The sequence below is a fragment of the Bufo bufo genome, chromosome 6 (genome assembly GCF_905171765.1).
Source record: "Bufo bufo chromosome 6, aBufBuf1.1, whole genome shotgun sequence".
Classification (NCBI taxonomy): domain Eukaryota; kingdom Metazoa; phylum Chordata; class Amphibia; order Anura; family Bufonidae; genus Bufo; species Bufo bufo.
In genome coordinates this window covers 398,433,436-398,457,385 of record NC_053394.1, presented here as the reverse complement: position 1 = coordinate 398,457,385, position 23,950 = coordinate 398,433,436, and the positions used below count along the sequence as shown (strand labels likewise).

Sequence of the window (23,950 nt, the reverse complement as noted above, 5' to 3'; positions counted from 1 at the left end):
TAAACAGTGCCATCCACAGATCCCCCCTAAACAGTGCCATCCACAGATCCCCCCTCCCCTAAACAGTGCCATGATGGATCTGTGGATGGCACTGTTTAGGGGGGATCTGTGGATGGCACTGTTTAGGGGGGAGATCTGTGGATGGCACTGTTTAGGGGGGAGATCTGTGGATGGCACTGTTTAGGGGAGGGCGGATCAGTGAGTGAGCGCCGCCCCCCGCACTGCCTGCTATTACCGGAGCTAAGACAAAGTAAGATATCCCATATCCAAATAAATTATAATCCAAGTAAAGAGCTCAGCAATGAGCAATGATTAAAGTTAAAGTAGTTACTGATTAGTTTATAAATATACTGCTGTGAGCGGCGTGGCCCTGTATATTCTAACCCCCAGGCAAGCGTCCCTGTCACCATGGGAACGCCTGGGGGTTAGAATATACCATCGGATTTGAGTTTTTACGATCTCACTGAGCTCGTAAAACTCAGATCCGATGGTATATTCTAACCCCCAGGCAAGCGTCCCCGTCACCATGGGAACGCCTGGGGGTTAGAATATACCATTGGATCTTCTGAGTTACTCAGCCGCAAAACAAGCACCGCCTCTGCTTGGCCCCGGGCCAGCTCGGGGCCCCAACCTGCTCGGGGCCCCAAGCAATTGCCTGTTTTGCCTGTCTGTTAGCGACAGGCCTGGACCCACAATAGGAAGCCTCAAGCGACCCCCCGGAAAGGGCCGATCGACCCCCAAAGGGGTCGCGACCCCTAGGTTGAGAACCGCTGCATTAGGGGGTGAAGCTCTGTGGTTAAGGCCTCATGCACACGACCGTTGTGTGCACCCGTGGCCGTTCCGTTTTCCGTGATTTTCTGCGAACCCATTGACTTTCAATGGGTCCGTTGAAAACTCGGAAAATGCACCGTTTGTCATCCGCCTCCGTGTATCCTGTCCGTCAAAAAAATATGACCTGTCCTATTTTTTTGATGGACAACGGTTCACGGACCCATTCAAGTCAATGGGTCCCTGAAAAAAACACGGATGCACACAAGATTAGCATCCATGTCCGTGATCCGTGTCCGAAGATCCGTCTGCATAAAAGCTTTTTCAGAGCTGAGTTTTCACTTCGTGAAAACTCAAATCCGACAGTATATTCTAACACAGAGGCGTTCCCATAGTGATGGGGACGCTTCTAGTTAGAATATACTACGAACTGTGTACATGACTGCCCCCTGCTGCCTGGCAGCACCCGATCTCTTACAGGGGGCTGTGATCCGCACAATTAACCCCTCAGGTGCCGCACCTGAAGGGGTTAATTGTGCGTATCATAGCCCCCTGTAAGAGATCAGGGGCTGCCAGGCAGCAGGGGGCAGACCCCCCTCCCTCCCCAGTTTGAATATCATTGGTGGACAGTGTGCGGCCCCCCCCCCTCCCCCCTCCCTTTATTGTATTATCATTGGTAGCCAGTGTGTGGCCTCCCCGGACCCCCCTCCCTCCCTTTTATTGTATTATCATTGGTAGCCAGTGTGCGCCCCCCCCCCCTCTATTGTATTAATATCATTGGTGGCCAGTGTGCAGCCTCCCCTCTCCCCCCCCCCCCTCCCCCCGATCATTGGTGGCAGCGGAGAATTCCGATCGGAGTCCCAGTTTAATTGCTGGGGCTCCGATCGGTAACCATGGCAACCAGGACACTACTGCAGTCCTGGTTGCCATGGTTACTTAGCAATATTAGAAGCATCATACTTACCTGCTGCGCTGTCTGTGACCGGCCGGGAGCTCCTCCTACTGGTAAGTGACAGATCATTAAGCAATGCGCCGCACAGACCTGTCACTTACCAGTAGGAGGAGCTCCCGGCCGGTCACAGACAGCGCAGCAGGTAAGTATGATGCTTCTAATATTGCTAAGTAACCATGGCAACCAGGATTGCAGTAGCGTCCTGGTTGCCATGGTTACCGATCGGAGCCCCAGCGATTAAACTTGGACTCCGATCGCAACTCTCCGCTGCCACCAATGATCGGGGGGGGGGGGGAGAGGGGAGGCTGCACACTGGCCACCAATGATTTTAATACAATAGAGGGGGGGCGGGGGGGGGGGGCGCACACTGGCTACCAATGATAATACAATAAAGGGAGGGAGGGGGGGCCGCACACTGGCCACCAATGATATTCAATCTGGGGAGGGAGGGAGGGGGGTCTGCCCCCTGCTGCCTGGCAGCCCCTGATCTCTTACAGGGGGCTATGATACGCACAATTAACCCCTCAGGTGCGGCACCTGAGGGGTTAATTGTGCTGATCACAGCCCCCTGTAAGAGATCGGGTGCTGCCAGGCAGCAGGGGGCAGTCATGTACACAGTTCGTAGTATATTCTAACTTGAAGCGTCCCCATCACCATGGGAACGCCTCTGTGTTAGAATATACTGTCGGATATGAGTTTTCACGCTGTAACTCAAATCCGAAGGTATATTCTAACATAGAGGCGTTCCCATGGTGATGGGGACGCTTCAAGTTAAAATATACCATCGGATTGGAGAAAACTCCTATCCTATGGTATATTAACTCCTGACTTTACATTGAAAGTCAATGGGGGACGGATCCGTTTGCAATTGCACCATATTGTGTCAACGTCAAACGGATCCGTCCCCATTGACTTGCATTGTAAATCAGGACGGATCCGTTTGGCTCCGCACGGCCAAGCGGACACCAAAACGACTTTTTTTTCATGTCCGTGGATCCTCCAAAAATCAAGGAAGACCCACGGACGAAAAAAACAGTCACGGATCACGGACCAACGGAACCCAGTTTTGCGGACCGTGAAAAAATACTGACGTGTGCATGAGGCCTAAAACAGTATAAAAGCTTTTCAGTTAGATACTCAGAGTTCATCTATGAGATAGATGTATCTGCGTAGAAAAATGTTCTTCCCAATCGAGTCTGACGTCTCTCGCTGAACCGGCTTCCCAGCTGATGTGTCGCTGTCAGATGATGGTAACTCAGTTGGTGATGTAAGTGCCTTCATTCTGGATGAGGTCAGGACTGTAGATGAAGTGTGGGTGTAATTATGGAATTAGTAGTTGTGTGTTATATTTTGTCTAACCTTTTATTGTGTCAGTTTTCTACTTGTTGTTGGTGAATTTACCTAACTTTGCTAAAAAAGGACATATATTTACCTTTCCATCCCTAGTCCCTTAAATTTTTTTACATATTTTACTATTCTTAAACTGCAGTGTGCAGTCTCTCTGTACAGAGTATCTGAATCTGAAATAGTGTATTTGTATTGCTCCAGCACTGAGGCTCCTGTGGTCTCCTTCAGTCTGTTTACATCACTGCAGGGACAGTATTGGTTGGAGCTCCGATGGCGGTATGTATATCACCTGACCATTGAGGCCTATGATAGTCTATAGCGGTCACGTGCTGTTCATTCTGGCATCACTGATTATGTCTTCAATTCGCTGTAAGGTGTGACATAACCATGAAATTGCTTTGACCTCACACATGGAGGAACAGCCTTGACTAAGCTATTCAACTCATGTTCCAATTTATCCAAAGAGAGAGAACACAACATCTGCACTTTATCTCTTCCAATGTCTCCAGTAATTGTATTTTACATGGTATTTTGTAGGATTTGACATCCTCTCATCTTCTCTCTATTCAGTTTCCTACATTATAGGATCTGCTCAGTGGATATCTTCTATATAAGATCCGTCTACTGATTGACCCTTCAAGGATGGATAGGGACAGGGACAAGATGGCGGAGAGTATAATAAATCTCACCCTAGAGATCCTCTTCCGGCTTACTGGAGAGGTGAGAGATTCTGATGATGTCACATTACATCATCTTATCTATGTTACTAACAGATGGACATGACTAGAGAGGTGAGGGACTCTGGAGATGTATGGAGTGATATTTATTACTGTGTCTCTCCATAACCAGGACTACACAGTAGTGAAGAAGACCTCTAGTAAGCGCTGTCAGGCCCTTGTGTCTGAAGGATGGGAAAGAACCCTGAGCCCAATCACAGGGCCTCCACCTCACCCCCTGATACATGAGGAAATCAATAGAGAGAAGATCCTAGAACTCACCAACAAGATGATTGAGCTGCTGACTGGAGAGGTGACACTGCTGGGAATGCTGGGACATTACACAGGAATGCTATGAAGGGATCTGGGTGATGACTGTATCATTATGTTGTCAGGTTCCTATAAGGTGTCAGGATGTCACCGTCTATTTCTCCATGGAGGAGTGGGAGTATTTAGTAGGACACAAAGATCTGTACAAGGACGTCATGATGGAGGATCACCGGCCCCTCACACCACCAGGTAATAGACATGAATAAATACACATGTCCTCTCATTATTTGTATGTAAGGAATGAATTCAGTCACTGGATGTGTTTTATTATAGTTAAGGAAGAGACAAGAACACCAGAGAGATGTCCCAGTCCTCTTATTCCACAGGATGGTTCAGAAGAACATCACAATGTCCCACGGGATGATCAGGTAGATGGAGATGAGGTCTCATGAAATGTCCCCTATGATCTGTAGAAGGCTGTGAAGATCTTGTGTTCAGTCTTGTTTTATCCACCAGTATTATATGTTTTATCCTTGTATAATGAGAAAGGTGGAGATGACAGGATTACAGCTGACCATAGACATTACATGTTGTCGGGTTCTTCTCACAATTTTCTTCCTTTCGAGACTTTTAAGACTGGTTCCTCTGTGAACTGTTGCAGACCTTTTGTGATTGCAGAAGCAGGGCCGGTGCAAGGATTTTTGACAACACAAGCGAAGCAAAATTTTGGTGCCCCTCCCCTCTCCCCGCAGCTCACTCGGCCCTGGTCCCGTCTACAGCAGCTGGCTTCTCCTCTGTGTGCTCCTGGTTTCTTCACTCTGCTTCAGACAATCGCTGGTTTGAGTACCGTATTTTTCGCCCTATAAGAAGCACCTAGGGTTTAGAGGAGGATAATAAGAAAAAAATATTTTCCATTAAACCTCAGGTTAAACCAGCAATCAGACCTCAGATCAGCCCCTCAATGCCTCAGATCAGCCCCCATGTCAGCCATCAGCCCCCATGTCAGCCATCAGCCCCCATGTCAGCCATCAGCCCCCATGTCAGCCATCAGCCCCCATGTCAGCCATCAGCCCCCATGTCAGCCATCAGCCCCCATGTCAGCCATCAGCCCCCATGTCAGCCGGAGCAGGTACACTTACTTAAAGGGCTTCTGTCACCCCACTAAAGTGATTTTTTTTTTTTTGGGGCTAGTTAAATTAGTTATTAGGGTTGTCCCGATACCGATACTAGTATCGGTATCGGGACCGATTCCGAGTTTTCTCGGCGGTACTCAGCCGCCGATACCCCGCCCCGATACATAAATAGAATACTTTTTTTTTTCCCGCAATGAATATTTTTGCGGCCCGGCAAAGATGCAGCATCGGGAGAGAGGAGGGGCTGGAGTCCGTAACTATGGGCGGGGCCCGGTGCAGTCACTGTACTCTTACACCGGGCCCCGCCGCTCACCAAAGTATTTATAAACGTGAATCCTTATCCTGTTATTAAGTTGAACTAACGCTGCCCTCTCCCATGTTCCCCTGTATCCCCCTGTAAGCTTCAATAGCAGGCAGAGCAGACGGCAGCAGTAACGTCACTCACTGACGTAGAGCGCCTGCTCCGCCCACTTTATGAATGAAGCAGGCGGAGCAGACGCGCGACGTCAGTGAGTGACGTTACTGGTGCCGTCCGCTCTGCCTGCTATGGAAGCTTAAGTAAGTGCTGTGGGGATACAGGGGGATACAGGGGAACATGGGAGAGGGCAGCGTTAGTTCAACTTAATAACAGGATAAGGATTCACGTTTATAAATACTTCGGTGAGCGGCGGGGCCCGGTGTATTGGGGGACACTGTTATGAGGGGGATCTGTGGATGACATATAGCAGTGTCATCCACAGATCCTCCCCATAACAGTTCCATCCACAGATCCCCTATAACAGCACCATCCACAGATCCCCCACCAAATAACAATGCATCCTCAGATCCCCCCACCCCATAACAATGCCATCCACAGATATCCCACCCATAGCAGTACCATCCACAGATCCCCATAACAGTGCCATCCACAGATCCCCCATAACAGTGCCATCCACAGATCCCCCATAACAGTGCCATCCACAGATCCCCCATAACAGTGCCATCCACAGATCCCCCATAACAGTGCCATCCACAGATCCCCATAACAGTGCCATCCACAGATCCCCATAACAGTGCCATCCACAGATCCCCATAACGGTGCCATCCACAGATCCCCCATAACAGTGCCATCCACAGATCCCCCATAACAGTGCCATCACAGATCCCCCATAACAGTGCCATCCACAGATCCCCCATAACAGTGCCATCCACAGATCCCCCATAACAGTGCCATCCACAGATCCCCCATAACAGTGCATCCACAGATCCCCATAACAGTGCCATCCACAGATCCCCCATAACAGCGCCATCCACAGATCCCCCATAACAGCGCCATCCACAGATCCCCCCATAACAGTGCCATCCACAGATCCCCCATAACAGTGCCATCCACAGATCCCCATAACAGTGCCATCCACAGGTCCCCCATAACAGTGCCATCCACAGATCCCCCACATGACAGTGCGTCATCCACAGATCCACAGATCCCCCAAAACGGTCACATGACATTTAAAAAAAGTATCGGTATTCGGTATCGGTGACTACTTGAAAAAAAGTATCGGTACTTGTACTCGGTCCTAAAAAAGTGGTATCGGGACAACCCTATTAGTTATATAGCGATATATGAAAATATAATAGTGTTCCTTACTTTGATCCAGCAGTTTATTCAAAAAACAAAGTTTTATGCAAATTCGGTCTCTACCAGCAAGTAGGGCGTCTACTTGCTGGTAGCTGCTGCAGAAATCCGCCCCCTGCTCTTGTTGATTGACAGGGCCAGCTGGGATCTCCTCCTCCGGCCAGCCCTGTCGGCGTTTCAAAAATCACGCGCCTGTGTTGAATCTGCGCAGGCGCTCTGAGATGAGGAGGCTCGTCTCCTCAGCACTCCCTCAGTGCGCCTGCGCCGATGACGTCTTCTATTTCGGTGATGTCATCGGCGCAGGCGCACTGAGGGAGTTCTGAGGAGACGAGCCTCCTCATCTCAGAGTGCCTGCGCCGATTCAACACAGGCGCGCGATTTTTGAAACGCCGACAGGGTTGGCCGGAGGAGGAGATCCCGGCTGGCCCTGTCAATCAACAAGAGGAGGGGGCGGATTTCTGCAGCAGCTACCAGCAAGTAGACGCCCTACTTGCTGGTAGAGACCGAATTTGCATATGATAAAACTTTGTTTTTTGAATAAACTGCTGGATCAAAGTAAGTAACACAATTATATTTTCATATATCGCTATATAACTAATTTAACTAGCCCCAAAAAAAAAATCACTTTAGTGGGGTGACAGAAGCCCTTTAAGTTGGCCTGGGTGGGGATGGGGTTTCACTCCACGTATTCTACGTATGCTAGAGGAGTCAGCGTCCTGATGCATAGAAGTATTCCGTTTTGTTGTATCTCTAGCAAGGTGGATGCTGATGGGTGTTATGTGTGCTTATATGGTACACTATATAACCGGCCATGTGTGATATGTGGAGTGTATATCCCGCCCCCATACTCTCCGTTAGTGATCAGGAAGGTTTTAGCCTTCATGACAGATTTTCCAGGGGTGCCAACCATCATAATGGGGGATTTTAATAACGTAGTAAGCCCTGACATTGATAGGGTGGGAGCAACGGAAAGGGAATCCCTGGGAGAATATACCACATTTGGAAGACTCATACAAGAAGTGGCCCTAATAGACATATGGAGAGAGAGAAATCTGCAGGAGAGGCAGTATTCATGTTGTTCTAGTACATTTGGATCGCTGTCCAGGTTAGATTTGGCTTTAGTAAACTCTGAAATGGGGGGTTTAATACAAAAAATTGCATATCTTCCGCGTCGGCTGACGGATCATTCCCCTTTGATGGTCTCAGCTGCTTTTAGGCCTGCTAGAATAGGACAAGGAATGATGTGGACATTTAATCCATTCTGGTTATCTGTCTTGCCAGAAGTAGGTAGCATTAAAGAACAACTAGAGGAATTCTTTAGGATTAATTTGCCTACCACCACTAGATCAATAGTATGGGATGCCATGAAGGCTTTCATGCGAGGGTTGCTTATAGCCCAAATTAGCAGAAAAAAGAGTGAAACCAAAGCTAAGGTCCAGGCTTTAATGCGGGCGGTGGAAATAACTGAAGCTAATTATGTAAAAACGCCGGATGATAGGTGTAGAGAATTGTGGAAGGGGGCGCAAAAGGAGTTAAATGACAGACTTCCAAAAACAAGTGCAGAAAGAAGTTGAGAAAAATCCAGCTCCACTTTAAAGGAATTGCGTTTATTCAGCTTGCGGTTAAAAACTCATCCAAGAAATACAAAATTTAGCAGTCTTGTCTTGTCTACATGTTTCGGGCTATCAGAGACATTTCCAGCCCTTCTTCATGACACAGAAAGACATTAAAAGTGAGACCTTTTAAAGGGGAGGGTGCAGCTGTGTTCACTGATTGTTTCCACAGGCCTGTAACCGCCCCCAGGAAAAGGTGCCACACTTCCAGTTAACTCTTCTCATGAAAATTAAATGAAAGAAAAAACAAAAATATATAACCATATGTATGCATAGAGAAAATAAAAGTATAATGACTATGAAAAAAACTATGTCATACAAGGGTATACATATATAGAGGATACATGGGGTATGAGCCGGATATACAGCAATATTCTAGCAAACCATGGTGGAATGTAATGGAAATCAGGTCACCAGAAATGTGTTGTAGCATTCTCAGGAAAGGAAGAAATTCACATGCCCAAATATTATTAGCATGAGAATTATTGCTGCAAAATCAGATCTAGGCGTTTATTGAGCCCCTCAGGTTGGCGTGTATTCAGTGAAAAAATCCAAAAGGATTCCCTGTTTGCAGCAATATTTCCAAAAACCAAAAAAGAATCAGAGTATATTTATACCATGTCCCCAGTCATCCCAGTGTTCCATGCACTTCCCAAAACACATAAAAATGTTTTTCCACCTCCCCTTAGGCCAATTGTAGCAGGCATTGGCTCCTTTTCAGAGAGAATGTCACAATGGGTTGATTCCATACTTCAGCCACTCATACCATTAATACCGGGTTATCTCAGGGACACCACGTCTGTTTTACAAACAATCGATAACATTGAATGGTCCTCAAATTATGTTTGGATCACAGCAGACGTGGTGTCCCTGTATACCAATATTCCCCATGAATTGGCCATTAAATCCCTAACCTGGTTCCTACAGATATATGGCAATATCACTGCAGGCTTGCAGGAATATGTCCTGATGGTGGTGGACTTCCTCCTCAGGCGCAATTTCTTCATGTTCAACAACAAATTTTATCTCCAGACATCGGGGGTTTCGATGGGGGCTAAATTCTCTCCCTCCATCGCCAATATTTTTATGGCATGGTGGGAGAGGTGTTTTCTCTTCATCGACACCCACCCTTTCTGGCACCACATCAGGTGGTATGGCCGTTACATCGATGACCTGATCCTGATCTGGACGGGCGATGTGGCGGCCATACCATCCTTTTGTGGTTACATCAATTCCTGTGTGGATACCATCTCCTTTAGTGTCCATCATGACACGCTGGAGGTGGCATTTTTGGATTTGCGCCTGAGGGGGGACCCCGCCACCAGTCAGGTATCCACCTGCACATATAGGAAACCTATGGCAGGTAATACCACATTACATGCGACATCATGTCATCCTAAACATGTAACTGCCAATATACCCAGGGGGGAAATCATCCGTGCAAAAAGGAATTGCACAGAGGAAATTGGCTTCATGGAGGAAGCTGGACACATTTGCCATAGACTGGGTAAAAGAGGCTATAGCATTAAACATGTAAAAGATGCTATAGCTCAGGTCTCAACCATTGAAAGGGGATCCCTCCTTTATCCTAAACAGCAAAATCCTGTGCATAAGGAGGTTCCACTACTGGATATAGGCACTAATAGTGAAAACAAAAATAGAAACACAAACAACATTATCAAGGACAAGGGCAGAAGGAATCTGTTTGTAACACAATATAGTACAGAGTACCAACAGATATGTCATATTATAAAAAAACATTTTCCTGTCCTGTCTTATGACAGAGAATGGACTGACATAGTTGCAGATGGGGTTAAATGCGCAGCCAGACGGGCGCCCACAATTGCAAACTATGTCAGCCCTAGCCTATACCAAGAAGACAAAAAGTCGCAACCTGTGTGGCTTAGGACCAAGGGGAGTTACAGGTGTGGACACCACAGATGCATCTGCTGCACACATATGATGAAATCCAAAACCTTTTCCTCAACTGTAAACAACAGAGTTTTCCCAATGAAAGCGTATCTTAACTGCAATACAACCCACGCTGTCTACCTGATCACCTGCACAAAGTGCAAACTGCTATACGTGGGTTGTACTATTAATGCAATAAAATCTAGGATACGCAAACACATCTCTGATGTGCCCCACCATGGCAGTCGCAATGTGTCTGCAGCTAGTCTGCATTTTGCTGTCTGCCATGGTGGGGACACATCAGATATGATAGTACAAGGCATAGAAAAAGTTTTTCTGCCTAAACGTGGAGGAGACCATAGAAGAAAATTATTAAACAGGGAATCCTTTTGGATTTTTTCACTGAATACACGCCAACCTGAGGGACTCAATAAACGCCTAGATCTGATTTTGCAGCAATAATTCTCATGCTAATAATATTTTGGCATGTGAATTTCTTCCTTTCCTGAGAATGCTACAACACATTTCTGGTGACCTGATTTCCATTACATTCCACCATGGTTTGCTAGAATATTGCTGTATATCTGGCTCATACCCCATGTATCCTCTATATATGTATACCCTTGTATGACATAGTTTTTTTCATGGTCACTATACTTTTATTTTCTCTATGCATACATATGGTTATATATTTTTGTTTTTTCTTTCATTTAATTTTCATGAGAAGAGTTAACTGGAAGTGTGGCACCTTTTCCTGGGGGCGGTTACAGGCCTGTGGAAACAATTAGTGAACACAGGTGCACCCTCCCCTTTAAAAGGTCTCACTTTTAATGTCTTTCTGTGTCATGAAGAAGGGCTGGAAATGTCTCTGATAGCCCGAAACATGTAGACAAGACAAGACTGCTAAATTTTGTATTTCTTGGATGAGTTTTTAACCACAAGCTGAATAAACACAATTCCTTTAAAGTGGAGCTGGATTTTTCTCAACTTCTTTCTGCATTTGCTGCCCGCACCTGACACGGGCCATCCGTGCTCACAACTAAAGGAAGGGCAGGTGAGAGCTGCTACATTTCTCTTTTCCTTCCAAAAACAAGTATACTATGAAGAGGGGGAGAAGACAATGCTGGCTCTGGTATCTAGGGCACAACGACCTCCCAATTATATAGCGGCCCTTAGGGATACAGCTGGGAATTTGTGTAGTAACCCGGAGCAAATACTGGAGATCATGAAGGGATTTTACTCTAACTTGTATGTGTCACGTCTGGCAGCCTCAGATGAAGAAATAGACTCATTCTTGGAGGGGCTTCACATGCCCACTCTTACCCCTGACCAGCGTAATAAATTGGATTCTCCTATAACAATTACTGAATTGGAGGTGGCGTTATCAAATATGTCTAACAATAAGGCTCCAGGAGGTGATGTGTTACCGGCGGAGATATACAAACTATTTGCCTCGGTCATGCTGCCTCAGTTGTTAGAGGTCTTCAAGGAGGCGATGATACAGAAAAAACTGCCCCCCAGCATGACTGAGGCGACGATTGTGGTCCTTCCAAAGGCAGGCAAAGACATACAGGAGGCCGAGTCCTATAGACCGATATCACTACTTCAGGTGGATATTAAAATCCTGGCTAAGGTTTTGGCTAATCGCCTGAACCAGTCTATATCCAGTCTTATTCATACGGACCAGGCTGGATTTATGCCAAACATGTCTACGGCAGTTAACATCAGACGCCTCTACTTAAATATTCAGAGTAAGGGACGTGCTTCGGATGCGGCGGTCGCATCTCTTGATGCGGCCAAAGCATTCGATAGTGTAGAATGGGAATACTTATGGAAGGTACTGAGGAAGTTAGGGTTTGGCCAATCTTTCATAGGGTGGATTCAGCTTTTATATGATAAGCCATCGGCTAGGATTAGGGTAAATGGCAATTTATCAGATAGCTTCACACTATATAGGGGGACAAGGCAGGGTTGCCCATTATCGCCTCTGCTATTTGCGATTGCAGTCGAACCTCTAGCTGAAGCTATCAGATCCTCTGCAGGGATTAGAGGTTTTAAGTACGGCTCCTTGGAGGAGAAAGTGGCATTATATGCAGATGATTTATTATTATTTATGGATGATTGGAAAACCTCCCTCCCGGTAGCGATGGAAGTTATTAATGGGTTTGGGAAAATGTCAGGCTTATGTATGAACTGGACTAAGTCCGTGCTGATGCCACTGAAGGAGGGCATAGATGTCGGGGACTCTTGGGAGGAGGGCTTACAGGTTGTGCATTCTTTCAAATATCTGGGCATTCAAATCTCTTGTAATGACTTAGATTTTGAGAAATTGAACATCTCCCCTCTTCTCCAGAGGTTTAGACAGAAGGTGAATGCCTGGACAAAACTGCAGTTATCTATTATAGGTGGAGCAAACCTAGTTAAAATGATATTGATGCCACAGCTTCTCTACGTGCTGCACAATTCTCCGGTATGGCTCCCCCTGAGGATCTTTTACGAAATTAATGCTATTTTTAGGGACCTTATATGGAAGAAGGGAACACCCCGCATCAAGCTGGCAACTCTATGTAGGCCAAAGACTAATGGAGGCCTAGGAGTCCCGGATCCGTGGATGTATTACCTGGCAGAACAAATGCAGCATATGAGGGGATGGGAGTCGACGGATGGCTTGGGTACTGCTAGTAGGATTATTCAGTCATTGGTAGGATGTACAAATTTGAGATCTGCTCTGAAGGAGGGTACTTTCCATGCATTAGGTGGTAAATACCGGATATTGCAAGCCATTCATAAAACGTGGTGGAAGGTTAGGGAAATAATAGGGATACAGGGCTACTCTGATATCACTCCTCTATGGCCAAACTATATGTACACAGAAGTGAATAAAGTTAAAGGGATCAAGGTATGGGCTGATTCTGGGCTTAAATACATGTGTCAACTCTTTGATAATGATGTCCTTAAGGAATTCTCAGGGTCATCCAAGAATTTGAATTACAGAAATCCCAATTTTATCTTTATTTGCAACTTAGGCACGCCCTACGTGCTCAAGAACAGGTAGGGGAAGTACGTCCTGCAAATAAAAATTCAATAGTGGATTTGGTAAAATCTGGGGGAGGCACAGCGGGAGTAATATCCCTTAATTATGCATGTCTTATGGAAGCGCAATTTAAAAGACAGGAATTCCTGCTTTATGATAAATGGAGGAAAGACGTCCCCGATTTGACTGAGGAGCAATGGGATACGGTATTGGAGGAGTTCACACAAGTAGCGGTGAGCGAAGCGCAAAGGGTATCGCAACTCCTATTGCTGCACAGAGTATACAAAACGCCTGTCCTATTGAAAAGAATGGGGTACAGAACGGATGATTGCTGCCCGAGGTGTGATGTGACGAATGCTGACCTTATCCATATGATGTGGAATTGTCCTAGGCTAAGAAGATACTGGAGTGGGGTAGTGGGGACTGTGAAAACGGTTTGGGATGTTGAACTTAGTATGGATATTGTGACGTGTATTTTGGGGTGCGTGGAGGTACCAGGATTGGTGCCCGAAAGAAGGCTAGCTATAGTAAGAATCCTTTATCAAGCTAGGAAGGTAATTGCGTTCCACTGGATAGATGTTCAACCACCAACAGTGGATGAGTGGGTTAAAAAAGTGCATGTACTGATTAGCCTAGAAAAATATGTATACCAAAAAAGGAATTGTATTAAAAAGTTTGAAAAGATATGGTCACCTTGGATTCAACACTATAACTTACAAACATAGGAGAGTGAATGTGAGATGGAGTGAAGAATATATGAGAGATATGAAGGAAGGAGTGGTGTGAGAGGAGAAATATTAAAATAGGAATGGGATATCGATAGGGTAGGTTTGGAAATTGAATGCTCCAGGATGAGGGGGTCATACAACTGGGGAACATGAATAGGTGATTTTGTAGAATTTGCCATATCGCTGAAAATATGTTACACTGTTCTGAACTATTTAAATGGGTAAACATATTGTACTGAACTGAAATGTCAGATCATGCGATACAGAATATTTTTTATGCTCTTGTCTCAAGGGGTTATGTTGGGGGGTGGGGGGAATTGGGTGGACAGTGTATGGTCTGTGTTTAAAACTGAAAAATTTTCAATAAAAAATATCTGATTAAAAAAAATGCGCAGAAGTAAAAACAACGCGTTTCGGGGAGTTCTGATCCCCTTCATCAGGTTGACATTAATAGCTGATACAGTGTGGGATATATATACACATAAAAACCGCCAAAAAACTGCACCAGTGGGTGGCTACCTACTCATGGGACCTCCCACTGGTGCTGTCCAATTAGCATATGTGACAGGTATATAGTTCATGGTTATATATATATATATATATATATATATATATATATATATATAATTTAAAACAGCACACGTCTGGAGGAGGAGGGTGGTAGTATAATTATACTACAGATGATGGCAGTGTTTTCATATTATTTAACCTGTTATGGACACAGGGCGTACCAGTACGCCCTGATGTTCTAGTACTTAAGGACACAGTGTGCGTACAGGTACGTCCTGTGTAGTTCCGATCACCGCCGTGTGGCGGGCGGTGATCGGAACTGGGTGCCTGCTGAAATCAATCAGCAGGCCACCCTGGTCAATGCCGAGGGGGGTCCTGTAGGGACCGCTGTATGGAAGGGGTTAACAGGGAGGGAGCTCCCTCTCCCATCGGGGGCTGCTGTGCCTTTTCAGCCCCCGATTCTTGACTAGATCACAGAGGGAGGGGGTTCCCCTCTCTCCCCATCACCCGCTGCTCTGTTGTGGCAGTGCGTTATGGTTACCATGGCAACCGGAAGCCCGTGCTTCCGGCTCTCCATGGTGCTGATCAGAATTCTGCTAAAGGCAGACTAAGTAAAGTGAAAATACAATACGGTACACTATATAGTGTACTGTATTGTATTATATTATACAGACATCAGACCCACTGGATATTCAAGAACCAAGTGGGTCTGGGTCAAATATATATTTTTTAAAAGTGAAAAAAAATGTAAAAATAAAAAAAAACACTTATCACTGATTAAAAAATTTAATTTCCGACACATGTTTGATATCACCGCGTCCGTAACGACCTGATCTATAAAACGGTCATGTTACTCTCCCCGCACGATGAACACTATAAAAAAAATATTTAAACTATGATGAAATTGACATTTTGCCCACCTTCCGAAAAAAGGTAATAAAAGTTATATGTAAGCCAAAATAGTACCAATCAAACCGTCACCTCGTCCCGCAAAAAATTAGCCCATACATGAGACAATGGCCCAAAAAATAAAAAAAAATATGGCTCTCAGACGAAAACATGTTTTTGTTTCAAAAATGCTTTTTTATGTTCAACGTAAATAAAAAAAAAAAAAGTAGACATATTAGGTATCGCCGCATCTGTAAATACCTGCTCTATAAAAATAGCACATGATCTAACCTGAGATGAACGTTGTAAATAATAAAAAATAAAAAACTGTGCCTAAACAGCTATTTTTTGGCAAATGTTCAATTTTAATCAATTTTTCCGCATAACAAAGCAAGGGTTAACAGCCAAACAAAACAAAATTTTTATTGCCCTGATTCTGTAGTTTACAGAAATGCCCCATATGTGGTCGTAAACTGCTGTATGGCCACACGGCAGGGCGCAGATGGGAAAGGAACGCCATATGGTTTTTGAAAGGCAGTTTTTGCTGGACTTCTAGAGTAGAAACTCCAAAAGAAACTACACCCCTCAAGGTATTCAAAACTGATTTTACAAACTTTGTTAACCCTTAAGTGTTCAACAAGAGTTAATAGCAAATGGAGATGAAATTTCTGAATTTATATTTTCCCCACGCCTCCACAACGGCAGTAACATGGAGATTATCCCGCCTTCTCAGGGACAGGAAACAACTTTGTGGACCAGCCCATATAAGGCCCCCTCCCTCTTACCTCTCCAGTTGTTTTCCTGTCCCTCAGAAGGTCAGGACTTGCGTATGGGTCAGTCATGCGCCCAGCCTTTTTGGTTTGTTATCCCGGCTCTGGCCAGCGGGCTGAGGCAGGGGATAGGGTCGCGGAACTCTGCCAATTGTTCCTCCTTCCCTTCGGTTTAAGCCCAGCGATGCTGGCCACCCCGGGCTATGGACCCGCGTCTAGTGCGGACCGGCCCTGTTCTGTGAGCCGGGGGAGCGTTCCTGGGCCTGGGAACGCTCTCCACATCTTCCCCTGTGCGTGTGCGCCGGCAGCAGGATCCTAAGTGACGTCAATGGCCGGCGCGCGGCGCAGGAGGGGGGCAGAGCCGGATGTCGTCATCATTGGGAAACGGGAAGTAAAGGAGCGCGGCTGCCGGCGTTCCGATGCAGCTCCTGCGCTCCTCTCCTGAGAAGATGTCCCAGCAAGCAGACGAATCGCCCAGGCGGCCCACAGACACTTCCAGGCCCTCTAGTCCGGTAAGCCTCCTCCCGTTACTAGATGTCAGGTTGCTTTATCCTGAACTTAGGGTCTCCTTGGTGGTAGTTCTTTACCCTTTTTAAAGAGACTAAGGATAATAATTTTCCTCTCCAAATTTTGTGTCTCTTAGGGTAAAGAATGCTCAAAAAAGATCCACCCTTGAAGAAAAAATGCGCTATGTGCAAAAAATCACTGTCTAGTTCATACAAGAAATCCTTGTGCCAAAAGTCCTGTGACAAGGTTGTGTCAGAGGAGACCCCATCTTTAGTAGAGAGCCTAAAAACCATAATTAGAGAAGAAGTGGGTGCAGCTGTAGAAGCTAAATTATCTACATTGTCACCCAGACCGTCTACCTCCGGAGCCATAGTCTCTATACAAGACTCTGACCTGGATGAGGGTGAAATTTCCTCTAAGTCTGATTCTGATGTCTCAGACCAAGCAGGCGGTAAACCTCTCTGTTCAGTTGAAGATATGGATACTCTACTGTAAACAATCAAGGCTACAATAAATCTGGAAGAACCCAGAGAAACCCTTTCAGTACAAGATCAATTGTTTGCTGGGTTAGGGGACAAGAAAAAACGAGTTTTTCCCGTCCACCCTAACATCAGGGCGTTAATACACTAAGAATGGAGAGACCCTGAGAAAAAACTATCTGCCTCTAAATGGTTAAAAAGAAAATACCCATTCGCTGAAGAAGATTCTGTGGCCTGGGATAAGACCCCTAAAGTAGATGCCCCAGTGGCAAGAATCTATAAAAAAAAAAACTGCCCTTCTATTTGAAGACCTCGGTCTTCTTAAAGATCCGATGGACAAAAAATGTGAGAGCCTCCTTAAAAAGATGTGGGAATCTTCTACGGCTACTCTAAGACCTGGGATCTCCGCAACTTACACTGCAAGAAGCCTGGGCCTTTGGTTGGGACAATTAGAGGAACATTTAGAGTCAGGCACTCCACGAGAAGACATCTTGGCCTCTATACCAGTGCTGAAGCAGGCCGCTAACTTCATGGCAGATGCATCAGCAGATGTAGTGAAACTATCGGCCAGATCCGCCGCCCTCTCTAACTCTGCTAGAAGAGCAGTATGGTTACGCACCTGGTCCGGTGACACAGCCTCTAAAAACAAGCTGTGCAATTTACCATGTGAGGGGGATAGGGTGTTCGGTACGGCCTTGGATGACATTCTGGAGAAAGCTTCGGATAAGAAGAAAGGGTTCCCTACAGAATCTAAATTCTTTACCCAGAAGCATGGTAACTGCAAACCTGACCAAAAGAGAGAGGACACAAGACCAGCCTGGCAGTCCAATAAGGGTAGAGGCAGAGGGTTCCTGTTTAACCCTGATAAATCCGCCCACACCTCTTCTCAATGACGCCAATGGCGTGGTGGGAGGAAGACTGTCCCAATTCTATCCTGCCTGGGTAAATATCCAGGCCTCTCCATGGGTTCTATCAGTAATAAAAAACGGGTACAGTCTAGAACTAAAATCCTGCCCACCAGACAGATTATATGGAGAACCCTCGTCTGGAGGAAGGTTTCTATTCCCCGATCTTCTTAGTAAAAAAACCAAACGGCTCGTTCAGGTTAATAATAAACCTGAAGATATTGAACAGATACATCATATACAAAAAGTTCAAAATGGAAACTATAAAGACAGTCATCAGCCTGCTCCCAGGGAACGGCGCTATGGTAACACTAGATCTGGCAGACGCCTACTACCATATACCCATCAGAAAAGAAGATCAGAAATTCCTGAGACTGGCGATGTGGTTCAAGGGAGAACTGTGCCACTTCCAATTCCGAGTACTTCCGTTTGGTCTCAGCTCAGCCCCAAGACTTTTTACAAAAGTCATGACAGAGGTATCAAAATTCTTTCACCTAAAGGAAATTCAATTTTTTCCTTATCTAGACGATTTCCTAATAGCAGCACCATCAACGCATCGTCTACTTCTGCAGCTACAGACAATCCAGACCATACTTACCAGCCTGGGGTGGATAATCAATATGAAAAAATCCTGTATCCTACCCTCAACCCAAATAAGCTTTCTAGGAGTGCTATTAGACTCTGAGAAAATGACCTCTTTTCTTCCTCTGCAGAAACAAGACTTCCTGATCACGACTGTGAGGGAATTTCAGAAACAGAGCTCGGTTTCACTCAAGGATCCTTCAATCATTCCTCTTAAGAACCTGGGACAAAAAGCAGACAGCCTTAAACAAGAAGGTAAAGATCCCACAGGAGTAAAGACATCCTTGAATTGGTGGTCAGATCGGAAAAACCTTTTGAAGGGAGTGCCCTGGAGACCATCAGACCAGGTAGTTATTACTACAGACGCCAGCCAACAAGGATGGGGAGCCCACATGGAAGGGAAACTAGCCCAGGGCCAGTGGGGTCTCGTTCTACAAGAAGCCTCTGCCAACAAAAGAGAATTATCTGCAGTTTGGGAAGCCCTGAAAACATTCGCTCCCTCCCTCCTACAGAGGAATGTAAAGATCTTGTCGGACAACTCTACGACGGTGGCATATCTGAACAAGCAGGGAGGTACAAGAAGTCTATCTCTAGCCCTGGTGGTAAAAAAAATCTTCAGTTGGGCGGAAAAAAATATTCAGTCTCTTTCAGCAGCCCATGTGAGAGGGAACGAGAATCAAGTAGCAGACTTCCTCAGCAGGGACCAGCTAAACGCAGGAGAATGGATGCTAAACCCCCAGGTATTCAAACCGATCTGTTCCAGGTGGGTAACGCCAAAGATCGACCTGTTCGCCAGAAGAAAGAACAGACAGGTTCCGGATTTCTACTGTCAGTAGAAGATCAGCCCTTAAGAGTGGATGCACTTTCGGTACCCTGGCCACCAATCCTTTTATATGCGTTCCCGCCATTCTCCCTCATACAGAGGGTCATAGTAAAAATTTTGGAAGAAAAAGTCCAAATCATCCTAATCACGCCATTTTGGCCCCGGAGATCGTGGTTTCCGATCCTGAAGAATCTTGCAGGGGAAGAATTCTGGATTCTCCCCCCCTCGCCCAGACCTTCTACTTCAGGGTCCGGTTTCTCATCCTCAGGTCTCTCAACTCCGTCTGACGGCCTGGAGGCTGAAAGAAATATCCTGAGGAACAAAGGTTTCTCCGGGAAAGTGATCTCCACTTTACTACTTAGTAGGAAACCTGTCACCTCCAAAATATATCTGAGGGCCTGGAAATCCTTTCTACTCTTTGGGGAAAACAGATACGATCCATCAGGAGAGCCTCAATTGTCCCTCATACTGGATTTCCTTCAAGCAGGGTTGGAAAAGGTCTATCGCGTGGGGTCACGTGTCCTAAGGTGGTCATGTGACCAGAGAGGAGAAGGGAAGGAGTCAAAGGACCTGCTGCTCTGGCCAATAGAAATTAGACACGTGTAAGTCGCATGGTATGTTCCGGTCGTGTGACTCTGGGACTTGGACGGAGAATATTCAGTATGTAGAAAAGGCTGTGGGTGGTGCCCGTGGTGCTTGGAGTCACGTGATGTGTTGTCATGGAGAGAACAACGCTTATCCTATCTTCAGGCACCGCAGCCAATGTAACTTACATTACTTAGGGGCAAAAGGGTGTGGCTATACTAAAACTTAGGAGGGGGGGAACCAATAGAATGTGTAGGGAATACAATAAATACATAAAAATGGGGAACTGAAATAAATAAGTTTTATATAAACAATCCGATTAAATGCATGATACATAAGAGAAAAAAAGAATGAATGTATAGGTAATACAATATAAATACATAAAAAATTTGGGGCTAAAATGAATAATGTGAACAGTACAATTAAATATATAATACATAAGAGATGATACCAAAAGGAATATACCTAAAAAAAACTTTTTTATATGTTAAAAAAAAAGAAGGTAAAAACATGCAATATATTACTTGTGGTAGGGGCTGAGGTGTACGTCAGCTTGGAGTTGGGGGGGGTGGGGGGGGGGGGGGGGGGGGGGGGGGGGGGGGGGGGGGGGGGGGGGGGGGGGGGGGGGGGGATGCCTACCACCCTCCAAGATCTATATGGCTGAACTGTGCCCGGAGCCAGTGCGGGGTAGGCCTGAATATGTGGGCCACCCAAGAGAGTGGAATGAAAGAAAGAAGGGTCGGGAGGGTGGGGCATGAAGCGACCGTCCTGGAGGTGAGGTCGCGAGGGAATATGTAGCCGGCAGCCCCCCCCCACAAATGCAGGCTGTAACCAGCCTTAATACTTGTGGTAGGGGCTGAGGTGTACGTCAGCTTGGAGTTGGGGGGGAATGCCTACCACCCTCCAAGATCTATATGGCTGAACTGTGCCCGGAGCCAGTGCGGGGTAGGCCTGAATATGTGGGCAAGAAGATTACCAACGCGTTAGGAGTGAAAAATGTTTATTGAACGAACGGGACAAATTACAAAGCCAATGAACCTAAAGCCCTGGCAATCTCGACCTGCGGGTTGGGTATATACCTGGCAAAGCATGAAGATCGCCAGCCCCCATCTTGCGGATAACATGCGCGGGAACCCGGTGTTTAGAGGCCGAGGAGGCGGCTCCTATGCGGAAAGAATGCCCTGAAATCGTATCTGGGTTATGCCCTAGCCCTGCCGCTAATGTGCGAACGTGGGACACGAACTGGGGCGCGGTGAGTGGCCTGCCCTGGAGGGGAAGTAGCGGATCCTCCGGTGCAAGAGGAAGTAGAAACTCAGCAAGGGCACCCAGTACCTTGACAGGGCACCAGGAGTTTGATGTGGGAAAGAACCTGATCTCGACGGGAGGACCTGCTTGACTAGTCTTGGAAGAAGGGAGAAATAAGGAAAACTGGTCACCTTGACGAACGAGATGGCGTTTAAGGAGGGTGGAGCGTGTCAAGGCACTAGAAGTAAATTCCCCTGGTTTTAGGAAACCGTAAAACCCGAGATATATTGCAGCCTTGATGATAAGGCTTGCTGGGTGCCCAAAGGGGGGAACCGTCTAGGCTAGTGACAGACCTCGAATAACTCCCCAGAAACTGGCTGTCTCCGCACCACTGGGCTTGTACTGTTTTTTTTTTGTATGCCCCTAAGGGTTGCCTTTAACAGCCTGGTTGGCCAAGATTGATGGGCAGGAGGGATCTGCAAGCAGTCTGTAGTGCTGGACCCCCGCTAGATACCCCTTGATGGAGTTGTAAGTGAGGTGCAAGTGGAGATGGCAGTGGACGATGAATGCCATGACAAAGGTCACATTATCCTGGCCGTTCTGCGGGTGGCTGAGCATGAAGCGCCGGAACGCCTCGTAGCCCGTGAGATAGTTCCTGGCAGTGTTCTTAGCTAAAGATCCTTGGACCAACTTCTTCGAGGATGCCACCAGCTGTCCTAGTCCATGGTCAGGAGGTTGAGGGGAAAAACGGGCGACCCCACCAGATCTGCGTCTGGCATTGCCTGAAGAAGATGGTGTAGTTAAATCGGGACAAGGCGTCCGCTGCACATTCTCAGCCCCCGCAATGTGGGAAGGGAATATATGAAAGTTGTGCCGTAGGGAAAGCCAAACCAACCTGCGGAGGAGGGACATGATCCTAGGAGATTTGGCCCTGCCTTTGGAGAGAACCTCTTCCAGGATTAGGCTATCCGTAATAAAAGCTACGGGTTTGTTGGCCCAGAGGGGGCCCCAGACCTAGGCAGCCGCCACAAGCGGGTATAGTTCCAGGAGAGGGGAAGATTTGAGGGACTCACCACGAGGGAGAATTCCGCCGGCCAATTGCCAACCAGCTAGTGTGGGCGAAAAATGGCCGCAAACCAGCGAGAGGCGGCGGTGTCTGACTGAATCCTCGGGGGAAAAGGCATCCAAGGAGGTCACAAAAAGGGAAATGCCGTTCCAAGAAGTCAGGAAGGAGTGCCACATGAGGAGATCCGCAACCGCTTGGTTGTCAAGATGGACGACGGAATCCTGGTCCTGTGCCAAGGGGAGAGAGAGAGGAGCCTAGACACAAAGGATCTTCCCTGGGGCATGACCGGGAGGCGAAATTAAGAGAACCCAGGAGAGACTGCAACTCCAGCTTGGAAAGAACCCGGGAGGAAGCCGCGTGGAGACTGCAAACCTGATCTTGGATAATTTCGCCTCCGGCAGACTTGCTTCCATGGTGAAGGAATCTAACACGATACCCAGGAAGGTGACCCTTGTGCTAGGGCCCCCATGGTGACCCAAGATCCAGTGCAGGGCGCCCGCGAACTGGTCAAATAACCAAGGGCTGCTCTTGGAGCCAAAGGTGAGTCTATTGGCAAAATAATACTTATGATCCCACTTGATTCCATAAAATCCCCAGAGATGAGGTGCAATGGGAAGCAGCTTAAAGGCGTCTGCTATATCTGCTTTAGCAAGTAGGGCCCCTCTTCCTGACTGCAAAATGAATTTGATCGCTTCCCCTATGGTGGAATAGGACATGGTGAACTCTTCTGACGGAATCAGGAATTCAAGCTGGGTGTGGAGGACATATGGGGCGCAGACAGGTCGTAAATTAACCTTTTTTTTTATTTGAAGACTGCTTGGAGACTAACCCAATCGGGCTAATCCTCCAGATATCAAATGGGATTGAGTCGAATGGGCCCAGCAGGAACCCTTTATGGACCTCCGCCAACAACAGACTGTCGACTGCGCCCGGATCGTGCATGGCTGACTGCAGGTTTTTCCCCTCCCAGGACTCAAGAGGGAGTGGCAATTAACCCAGTGTGAAAACCACTCCTGATCCTGAAAGGAGGAACTGGACCCATTGCTGATCGGGTGTTCCTGTAAGAGGACAGCCAACAATTCGATGTTGATGTCGGCTAGTCATGGCTTTGAGGATTTTTTAGGACCGGAAGAACGGGGGTGAGCCCTGAGCACAGGGACCAGACGTGCAAGGCTCTGCAGCTACAAAACCGCACCCTCCTGCATTAAAATTGTTACAAACCTGGCTCTGCCAAAGGAACACGATGGGCCTGCCCAACTTGTCCACGGACGGCTGGTTCTCTGGCCAGAAGGACCCGGAAGGCCCGGTCAAGACCCGGAGTGGCCAGCAAGGGGCACCAGTCGGCCATGTGCGAGATGGACTGGCATGTCGTGCAGGTGGGAGCTCTCAGCCCGGCGAAGTGTCGGAAAAAGAGCTCCATATCTAAGATAGCCCAGTTGGTAACAAACTGAAACTGGACTAGGGCTGCCCAGCCTTGGCGGAAAACGAACGATGATAATCGTA

General features: G+C 46.9%; 2 protein-coding genes across 2 annotated transcripts in view; both read left to right on the top strand.

Moving 5' to 3' along the window:
- The window catches only part of LOC121004472 (oocyte zinc finger protein XlCOF22-like), a 1,539,666-nt gene that overhangs the window by 1,129,029 nt on the left and 386,687 nt on the right, over positions 1-23,950 (top strand). The gene's annotated exons all lie outside the window — the stretch shown is intronic.
- The window catches only part of LOC121004458 (oocyte zinc finger protein XlCOF7.1-like), a 42,125-nt gene that overhangs the window by 3,912 nt on the left and 14,263 nt on the right, over positions 1-23,950 (top strand). The window contains exons 2-5 of the mRNA XM_040436686.1: positions 3,638-3,787; positions 3,917-4,096; positions 4,179-4,302; positions 4,387-4,481. Coding sequence (XP_040292620.1) covers positions 3,710-3,787; positions 3,917-4,096; positions 4,179-4,302; positions 4,387-4,481 — 477 coding nt within the window. The 5' untranslated portion in view covers positions 3,638-3,709. The remainder of the gene's footprint in view (positions 1-3,637; positions 3,788-3,916; positions 4,097-4,178; positions 4,303-4,386; positions 4,482-23,950) is intronic.